Raw genomic sequence first — 10261 nt, forward strand, 5'->3', positions numbered from 1 at the left:
ATCTATTAAAATATTTATTGTAATCTGCATTTCCTATTTTTGTCATGCTGGTTCATACATTCTGGGAAATCTGCCTGCACCTCCATCTCCCACCACACTGTTTTCCAGGGTTCCTGTGTGGGAGGTTTGCCTAGCACAGCCATGCCTGTCTATACAACCCTCCAAAGGTACCAGCAGTGCCAGCCCCATGGACAGCTGCAGCACCTGAGCTCTCCATAGGAATTTCCAGTGCATTGGACTCTTGACCTCCTTTTTTTCCACCTGTGTCTTTGATTGTAGACTGGGATTTTTGGATGCTGAGAGAGCAGTGAGCTCAGTCAGTTTTGCCAAGGTAGGGCTGGGACAGGTAATCTCCCTTTGGTAAACACAACATACAGGATGTACACTCCAGCACAGATTCCTTTCTCCAGCAGGTCATTTTAAGCAGTGACTGTAACTCCTTTTTCCCCTACCATTACACAGCAAATTCTGGTCACTGAGTCAGCTCTCCGAGTGCAAATGAGGCAGCTGCATTTTGCTGTGTCACGGTTTGAGAGAGCCCATTAGCCCCTGTGAGCTGGCTGAGGCTGGTTTTCCCCAAGCCAAGCCAAGCCAAGCCAAGCTGAGCTGCTGGGAACTGCCTGCCAGAGCCCAGCATGGAACAGTGCTACCCACAAGGGACTCAGAAGAGCTGACTTTGCATCCCGTGACTGCCCATGTAACTAGACATTTCTGGCCATAAATCTACTGGCAAAATAAATAGTGTTAATGTACAAAGAGGAGAAAATTCCCCACTTCCCTGTTCAACATGGAAACACTGACCCTTCAATAACTATCTGTTGTTTTTAACCATTCATCTCCCATCTCGTGACTAAGCATTTTCTCAGGGGGTAGGATGTGCAGACAGGTTTTTAACCCTGGCAGGAACTTTTACAAATATCTTGCCTGAGGCTACTCTATTCATCTTTGCCCAGAAATCTCCTGGGCAGTTTTGCTAGCATTCTCACAGTGAGTAGTTGTGGCACCACCCAGACGCAGCTCACTGGAAGGGCAGAAGACAGCAGGACTTCTGGCAGGCACAGTGGAGATCACAGCTCTGACACTTTAGTGATATTCAAGCAGAATTTCCTAGTGACCTGGATGCGGGCTGGCCTCTGATTTCCCATGGCCCACTGTGCTCTGGGAGCCAGTTTGCTCCTTCCACTAAAAGCACTCACCTCCCTCCCTGTTCATTGCTCCCAAGTGCCAACCTCCAAAGTTCTCTTAGAGGAAGAGATGGTCCCTCACAAATCCCTGCTGGTACATTAGCTCACTTAGTGTCACTGACCTCCCACCCATCACAAAGCAACAGCACAGCAGAAGCAATTCAAGCCCTTTCTGCAGAACTGGAGGAGCCAGAAATGCTCCAGGCCAGCAACTGCAAAAATGATGACGCCCCACTTTCAGTTCTCCTTCCATCTTGCTGCAGGGCATTTGGGCCTTTCCAGAGAACTAGGCTCAGTCTCACTGCTCCTTCCAAAGAAACCCAAATCAGAGAGAGATCAGACAGCATAAATCACTTCTGGGGTGTGGCTTGCTTGTCTTCACCTTTGCAAATCTCCTGGCAGAGGTGAGCCGCATCTCTTGTGACTTGCCCAGGGGAAGGTAAAGCCCCAAGAGCCAGAGGAGGTACTGCTCCATAGGGCAGTAAGGTTACAAGCCAGAAAACCTACCAGGAATGGTAGCAATGTGTCTAGACGCCCTCTCTTTCAGAGGTGTCATTCAGACCTACCACAATCCTGGATGAAAGGGAAAAGGACTTTTAGATATATCTTTTATAGAGGCTCCAAGCATGCAGCTTCTTGTAACAAGGCAGGTGGGCAAGCTGGGGATAAAATCACTGACTTGAAAGCGCCCAGAAAGTCCTCAGGAAGAACTGGATGCATTGGCAGGGCCACAGGGAAAAGCAGGGGCAGGGCTTGAGGACTGGATGTTTTTCATATTATTTCACAAAATGAATAATATACTCTCTTAATTCTTATTCTCATATAATTCTCACATATTCCTACTTCCCTCCACTAGAACTAGAGGTTCAATTTGTGCTCCAGCTTCCCCTGTCAGAATAGAACTCACTGAAAATGATAGAAAACGAAAGCTTTAAAGAGTTATGCCAGAGGGGAACATTCATTTTGGGGCCATTCCTGTGGCAAACTGGTATCAATATTTTCAGGAGGGACTGGCCATGGGGCTGTCTGCTCTACACATGGACCCTGCACCCTCAGGAAATGTTTTGGGCTTTGTCACACTTGCTTTGAAGATTCAGACATCCTGATACATTTATTTTACCTTCCAGAAAAGCAAGCAAGTTGTCTGCAGTGGCATGGGGGTAAGAATGGAACGTCAGCTTTTGCCAGCGTGCACTGTTGCTTTAAAAGACAAAAGCAAGACAGGAGGAATCTGGCTGAGTCAGGATGGAAATGCTGAGTAATCCTTCCTGAACGCTGCATGCCAGATGTCTGCTGGAGTCAAAAAAAGAGGCGTGGAAGCACATTGTTTTTAGAACAGCTTTTTAACCTACAGCCCCCAACCCTGCTGGGGCTGGTGGGGGTGCAGTGACAGGGAGACAGGTGAGGGGCTGGCTTGGATGGCAGCACCCACAGAGGGGACTAGCTGCTGAGGGACAGCAGATGCCACAGTACTTCTCCTACCTAAGCTCTGCCTCCTACCACCTCCTGCACCACTGTACCAGGAGTTTTTCACACCCACAGCAGCAGGAGAATGATGGCTCTAAATGCCCTGCTCTTTTGGGATGAGCATAAATGTATGTTTTTGCAAAGTACAACCAGCCAGTGCCTCATCTGTCCCTGCTAGCCCAGCTGCCAGCATAGCTACAGGTGGGAAAGAAGAGCCCAGCCTCACTGTTGGCAGCTTCACTGACCACTTTATAAAAAGAAAAACCGAAACAGCAGAGCAACAGCTACTGACAGAAGCACCACGTCCAGCCCTTTTCCCAAATCAGAGAAATTATCTGCCTTTGAAAGTCTCTGCAGACTTCCTCAGTTTCCCACAAGTCTTGTATGACATCTTTTCAGCTACCCCAGCCTCTGGGTATCTAGGAGATGATGTGCTATTTTCCTAAATGGCATGTCGCTGTGGTAACAACAGGAGCCAGCTGTCAAACAAATCAGATGCCTTTGTTTCCATGAGCAGGAGGGCACGGAATGGATTTCGCTGCGCATCGGTGCTGGCACACCTGTGTTGGCTCTGTGCAAAGGGACAGGGTTTGCTGCCCAGTGCCAGGGGCAAGGGGGAAGTGCGCAGGAGCAGCTCTGGCACCTGCAGAGCTGGTACATGCATGAGCACAGACATGGGAGATGGGATGTTAATACCTGAGCTGTGCGAGAGCAGGTGACGGTGAGTGCTGGATTAGCTCTCCAGGCAGGGTGCAAGGCACACAGACTGGGGTGTAGGGCAAGGAGGCTCCCCTCTGTGCCCCAGGCATTAGCCCTGTAAATCCAACCTCCTTGTCCAACCCCGCTGTCCCCAGGACAATGAGCACCTTTTGTAGTACCCAGGCAAGGCACTGAAAGGGTTACAGAGCTAGGCACCCTTAAAATGAAGTTTCTAGACATCCTCTTGTTTTTGCTTAGTTATCAAGATGCATCAGGTGACTTCCTTCTGGTTCCTTGGGGCTGTAGGCCAGGAGAGGGTGACAGCCAGGCTGGGAAGGGAAGTGCTGTTGTGTTGCAAGAAGTTTGTACTCACAGTGAGGTCAGCGGTTCGCTGCTCACGTGGCCTGGCAGTATAAAGCTGGATGTGGGAGTCAGGCTGCCCAGCTCAGAGCTTCACTGTCCTGGGAGCTGAAAGGAAAGCACGAGCAACAGCAGGGAAGCAGAGGAGTGAAACGACGTGGAAAAACATGGAAACTTCCCAGTCACACGGCTCCGAAAGGTGAGAGCAGAACGGGAGAGAGAGGGAAGCGTTTTGTCAGAGGAGGGCTGTGTTTCTCCCCTTGCTTTTAGGTATGCTGTTCCTGTTCCTGTTCCTGCTCTGCAGGGAAAGGCATGCTGCTGCCTCCACCTCTGGATGGAGTCTGTCAGCCTTCCTTGCTTGGGACAGCTGGTGCTTTCTGGTTCCCATCCACATCTCTCAGGAATGTTCTGCTCCTTCTTCTGCCATTCCAGGCTCCCACTTTTGTCCTAGAGAGCTAAAATCTGTTTTGTCAGAGGAGACAGCACTAATATCTGTTTGACTGTTCTTCCCCAGAATGTCCACAGACCTGTCAGAACTGCTGAAGGAAGCTACCAAGGAGGTGCACGAGCAGGCAGAGAACACACCGTTCATGAGGAATTTCCAAAAGGGGCAGGTGTCACTCCAGGAGTTTAAGGTATTTCATGGCAGCACTGCTTGGGGATGGGATTTCCTCACCAGTCAGATCAGATGGGCTGTGAGGGGATTAAAGGGGGAGGATGGGGCCAGTACAGGTAAGGAGTACAGGTAAGGATGAGGATGTGATGTATCAGCAGCTTTTATGAAAAACATCAAACTTCTGCACCCTGAGGTCTTACTGGCTTCTCTTGCAGAAGGTGGGGAAGGACTGTGCATATCATGATGGGCAGCCAAGCTGAAACAGGCAAAAAAGGACAAAGAGGCTGATGGAACTAATGCTATTGCCTTCCTCTTTCTTCATAAATGCCTGCATTTTAATTATTGCCAGTCACAGTTAATGGAGATAGAACTGTGTTCAGATACTTGAGCAGCTGAAATGCCCAAAAGAGGGGGAATTCTATATTTACAACATACTAGGCAGCTGCAGCTAGAAATAGTGATGGGATGGTGAGAAAGTGAGGATATGGGATCATTGCTGGCACTGAACTTTGCATTGTTACTTGAGTTATACCACAGCTGAGATCATGAACAATAACTCAAAAGCAGACTGAGTTTGAGAAATCCATGTCTGCTGCTAACAAGCAGGAGCCTGTGGCTTTTTTCAAGATAAAAAACATTTCCACATATTAGCCTAGCCTGGCTAGATACAATTCCTGGGATCTGAGCAACATAACAAAGCCATGAGCAAAACCAAAGCAAACACCTGGGCCAGAAATTCCTGAGAGGCCATAGGATGTGACACATGGACTTGCAAATAACACCTACCAATTCAACCTGTGGCTTAATTACTTTGTTGTTGAATTGTTCCTTGGCAAATAAATCCACAGAAGTAGGAAAGAGACTACTTATTTCTGACAGGTGACATTCAGATTACTTAGCCAAGCATAAATTCAATCTCAGGTCCTGACTTCCTGCTGTTAGAAATATGGCTTTGGTTAGGAAGTGAACTTTGAGACAAGCAAGAATGTAAAAAGACCTTCAGGAATAAAACTTTGTTTCTAAGATGATTTTTACATGCTGTCAGGCGAATGAGATGGGACATGGACATTAAAAATTAACAAGTTTTTAAAAGACATGTTTCTCATTAAACCACTACCTGCCTCTGAAAACAATCAGTTGAGCTATATTTTTGTTAAACTTGTAGGGCAATGTTCCCATATTTTGTTTCTTTTCCAGTAAGCTGGGTAACAGGTTACTGTTTAAAAAACTCTGTTTTTGTTTACTCTCTTGGCAGACCTATATATCTGGCCTGCTCCCTGACTCCCCAGATGGTGGGTTTCCACAACCAGTCACTGCCCGTGTGCTTATCAAAGTCCTATTTGCTGGCACAGTGGGGAAAGGTTGAAACAGGAACTCTCTCACTGCAGAACAGACTGCTTTGTGAGAAAGTAAACTGCTTTCTCTCCTGTGAGCAGCATAATCCCCCCTACCCAAACCTGACTCACTTTTACTGCAATACCTTCATCTTTTACCATTTGCTGCTCACAAGGAGTCCCAGGAAAGGAAAGGGTGGTGTAGGTGTAAGAGCCTCTGAAAATAGAATGTCTGGGGAGGGAAGGAACACAGCTGTATTGTCTCAGACCACGTGGAAAAGCTGGCAGATAGAAGAAAGTATCGCATAAGCTGGGAAAAACAACAATAACAATGGTTTCAAAATAGAGGGGAGAACACAGCCTCACAGCACTCCTTCACAAAGGCATCTTTCAGAGGCAGGCTGTGCCTCCAGATCCCCATGCCCCTGGGGCAACTGAGGAGGCAACCCCATTTGCATGCCTGAGTGAGCAGAGTGGTGGTGCCTCAGTTCCCAGGATAGTGGGATGCTGACAGGATGAATATGTTGAAAAATAACCAGGGTGTGTCATCATCTCACAAGGCCTCACAAAGGGAAGCCACATTTTGGAGCATTCAAATTTGAACAATGTACCAGAAAGGATACCTTTGGGAATACCCTCTCTATTGACTGAGGGAACGGGAAGAGCCCAGGAATGCTTAAATGGGGCTCCAGTTTACATTACATCAAGCTGCAAGTCTTTAACTGGAAGGCAAGGCAGTGACTTCAAGAGCAAGTAAGACCAATACCTACTGGAAAGGGCTCAGCTGATTGCTGTCTCAAGCAGAAGGGGAAGGGCTAAACAGTATCTCCCTGTACCTTGCACTGTTTGCCACATGGGAAATCTGTGTTCATGATTCATAGTGAGTGTGCCCACAAGCACCTTTTTTGTTAGTACTATTTGTCCCACAGACTTGAAAAAACAGACAGATGCATCCGTAGCTCATCCTCTTTCTTCTCTTTCAGCTGGTTACAGCATCCCTGTACTTCATCTACTCTGCTCTGGAGGAAGAGATTGAACGGAACAAGAACAATCCAGTTTACGCTCCTGTGTATTTTCCAGCGGAGCTGCACCGCAAAGCTGCCCTGGAGGAAGACTTGAAGTACTTCTATGGCAGAAACTGGAGGGAAGAGATTCCCTGTCCTGAGGCTACTCAGAAATATGTCGAAAGGCTCCACTACATAGGCAAGAACGAGCCAGAGCTCCTGGTGGCCCATGCCTACACTCGATATTTGGGAGACCTGTCTGGGGGGCAGGTGCTGAAGAAAATTGCCCAGAAGGCCCTCCAGCTTCCCAGCACTGGGGAAGGGCTGGCTTTCTTCACCTTTGATGGGGTCTCCAATGCCACCAAGTTCAAGCAGCTCTATCGCTCCCGCATGAATGCTCTCGAGATGGACCTTGCCACTAAGAAAAGAGTCATGGAGGAGGCCAAGAAAGCATTCCTGTTAAATATACATGTGAGTAACAACCAGCCAGGCCTGCCAGCCCACATCCTCTCTCAAACAAGAAAATAGATGCAGGGGAAATATGAGGCCAGTATTTCCTCTGGGGAGCTTATGAGCAGTTGCGGATCAGGGTGAGCTAGTCAGAGTTGGATGGCCATGCTTCTCCAACCTGGGAGCCAAATAAAACAATGGTCTCTGAAAAGCTCTTCTCCCTCCCTTAGTGTTTGAATCCAGTCTCTTCCAAGTGCCAATATTCAGATATGAATGAGGATTAGTACTGGGAGTGGAGATCTGGTATCTGTCCTGCCTCTGTGGTGAAGTTCCACAGGTCTGCTGTGCACTCTGACTAGGTGACAGGTACCTTTCCTTCCCGCCAGAGGATGGGCAATAGCCTTCTCCTTAGCTGAAAGCTTCAGGGAGAACCCATAAAGCAAACAAGGAGTTTGAAAGACATCCTCTTGACTTCAAAGGCAACTTTTGTTCTATGCAAAATGTGTCAGGAGACTTAGACTGAAACCTCATGTCTTCCTCTAGTTCCTAAAGTGCCTGGGGAAAGGGCAGGTGGTCCAGTGAAAGAACAGGAAGAAGCCACATAATGAGACAGTGTTCCTTCTTGTCAGGTGTTTGAGGCACTGCAGGAGCTGGTGTCCAAGGGCCAGGAGAATGGTCACCCTGTGCAGCCAAAGGCAGAGCTTCTTCGTACGAGGAACATCAACAAATCACATGAGCACGGTAAGACACTTGTAAGGGCAGGTGCTTCACAGTGCTCCTTCCTTTCCTTCTCCTCCCTTCCTCTGTCCTTGTTTGTAAAAGCCATTGGGAAACAAGCATGAGGTGCTTGCCCCATCTCTTCTCCAGCCATCAGCAGGTAGTGCAAGGAGAGGCACTGCTGTGTGCAAAGCTTCTTCTAGAGCAAGGGTAACACATGTGGGTTCTCCACAAAGTGTGTCAGTGAGGAAGCCTTACAAAAATGACTCCTCTCTCCACCTGTAGGGCTTTAACAAATGTATGGTTCACCACAGGGAAAACTGACCATGAGTTCACAGAAGGAAAGGCATCAATTCTGGGTGCTGCAGATCAACCGTGGTGCTGTGATGCTGACAGAAGGTTCTTCTGGATACAAAAGATCCTCCCTATCCATCAGCCTCTCCTTTTGGACTGTATCTCCTTCTGATCATTTTCCTGCCTTCCAGAAGTATTTACTGAAAACACTGCAGAAAGTGTGCTGGGTTTATAGTGAGCCGTGCTCTGGATGGTGTAGTGTAATCAGCTTGTAATTCAGGCTTGTACCTCAGTGAGGAGTGAGCTGAGATGTTTACAGAGCAGAGTGGTTTCTATGATGACTTGCAATGCGAATGAAAAAACCCTTATGGCATATCCATTCTGAAACTAAAATGGAGATTTGTTTTCAGTGCATACTGGATTGAACCACAGTTTTTCCATGGCAAAGATGAAAAGCAAACCTTGCCTTAAGCATCTCTAGATAATGAAGCTTAAAGCAGCTTCTGTGGGAAAGGCATTAAAAGTTCTGGGAAACTTTGCCATTCCTTTCCCAATACATGCATACAAGTAAGATTTTCAGAAAAAAGTTGGTGTTGGATGAGGAATCCATCTGGAAAAACTGCTTGGAGTCATGAAGACTGTTCAGTGTCTTTAGATGCCTAACTAATTAAATCAGTGAGAAGTAGGAGACAAAATGTCTTTTAAAAATCTAGCTTCAGTATTTGTCTGTCTTCTGCACACATCAGGGGTTTGATGGAGCTGGGCAGTGCACGTATAAGCCTGTAAGGAGACAAGGGAAGAGGCTGGTAGTTGCTTACAGGTAGAAGGGCTGTGGGCCTTTGTGATTCCCAGGTCAAGTCTATTGCTTCCCTTCTCCACTGGGAGAGCAGAACCTGCTACCACTGCTTCTCCTAGCTGGGCTCTGGGCTTTCTCCTTCTTCCCAGGATGACTCCAGCAGGGTGTGCTCTGGCACCGGGGACAGCAAACACCACACATTAGCAGCATCTTGCCACAACTTCTTCTCACTTGTCTTTATTTGCTTTTTCTCTCTCTCTGATCTAGGTCCAGCAGCTGGGAAAGAAAGTGAGAGGACAAAGATGAGAAACACAGACACGACACCCACCACTTCCCTGGTGCGGTGGATCGTGGCGCTCAGCTTCCTCGCCATGACAGTCGCTGTGGGCTTATTTGCCATGTGAAAAAGCAGGACCTTCGCCTTCTCTTTGTGACTTCCCTCACCCTGAACTAATCCACCATCCCCAGTCCTTGTGAGAGAAATGACCCCTGACTGGGTACTGTGATCTTGGTTCTGCCACTAATACTAGGAAACTTTCCTCCCCAGAAATCAGAGTGCTGTAAGGGGGGTTCAGGCAAAGTCTCCCCTGTGCTTGGTGTGAGCTCTTCTCAGAGACTAATTTTATCACCAGAAACCAAGGGTAGAAAAGGCTAAAAACAATGGCCAAGAACTGTCATTGCTTTACAGAGTGCCTACAAAAACCTACAGGATCAGAAACACAGCTTTGATACCTGTCTTTCCTCAGAAAGATGGAGCTCCTCGGAACTCTGTTTGCTCAGTTTTTTTATACTGCTAGATAATACTGTGATCACTTTCTCTGTGGAGCCACATGGCTCCCATGGGTTACAGACAGTTTTACATGACACTAGTAGGTCTTTGTTACTTCTTTTTCCAATCATTTTTGATCTTTAAAAACAAAAGACAGTTGTTGAAGATACAGTGTCATTCTTGTCTGGTTGTATAATTTATACACATAATAAACTTCATTGTAAAGTCTTAAGGTCTGGTGTTTCCTATTATTAAGGCCTTACCCAGGAAAAATGGAGGTATCTTTCTTCCTCCTGGTTTTACGTCTTTTGGAGCTGCCACTTGCACAGACATGACAATAGACAGAAGTGGGAGCTATCATCAAAAGCAGACTCTGCTCCCACTCTGTGCTAACAATAACCTGCTACAAGGTGGGGCAGGTTCCTTCAGCTCCTACACACTGACCTCTATTTCTAGAAACAGCATGAAATTCAGTGAGTGTGCAAAGTCATTTTAAGGGGTGGAAGTGGTACATAAGAGCTGATTGTTATTCTATCACAAGCAAAAGTGATGGGACCTTCAGCTGGATGAA

At 47.3% G+C, this 10261-nt stretch overlaps 1 protein-coding gene across 1 annotated transcript; it reads left to right on the forward strand.

Annotated features, from left to right (window-relative positions):
- Positions 1 to 3749: 3749 nt before the first annotated feature.
- On the forward strand, positions 3750 to 9918 carry HMOX1 (heme oxygenase 1). Its single transcript, XM_063395781.1, has 5 exons — positions 3750 to 3909; positions 4225 to 4345; positions 6644 to 7135; positions 7744 to 7855; positions 9189 to 9918. The coding sequence occupies exons 1-5, from the start codon at positions 3773 to 3775 to the stop codon at positions 9323 to 9325; spliced, it is 999 nt and encodes a 332-aa protein (XP_063251851.1). The 5' UTR covers positions 3750 to 3772; the 3' UTR covers positions 9326 to 9918.
- The last annotated feature ends 343 nt before the right edge of the window (positions 9919 to 10261 follow it).

This window comes from Prinia subflava, chromosome 4 (assembly GCF_021018805.1).
Source record: "Prinia subflava isolate CZ2003 ecotype Zambia chromosome 4, Cam_Psub_1.2, whole genome shotgun sequence".
Taxonomy (NCBI): domain Eukaryota; kingdom Metazoa; phylum Chordata; class Aves; order Passeriformes; family Cisticolidae; genus Prinia; species Prinia subflava.

Bases quoted from the DNA above. Each gene is read 5' to 3' on its own strand.
- HMOX1 (XM_063395781.1), top strand. From the start codon at position 3,773: ATGTGGGAGTCAGGCTGCCCAGCTCAGAGCTTCACTGTCCTGGGAGCT. The intron at 3,910-4,224 runs GTGAGAGCAGAA...GTTCTTCCCCAG, and splicing joins CAGTCACACGGCTCCGAAAG to AATGTCCACAGACCTGTCAG. The intron at 7,856-9,188 runs GTAAGACACTTG...TCTCTGATCTAG, and splicing joins CAACAAATCACATGAGCACG to GTCCAGCAGCTGGGAAAGAA.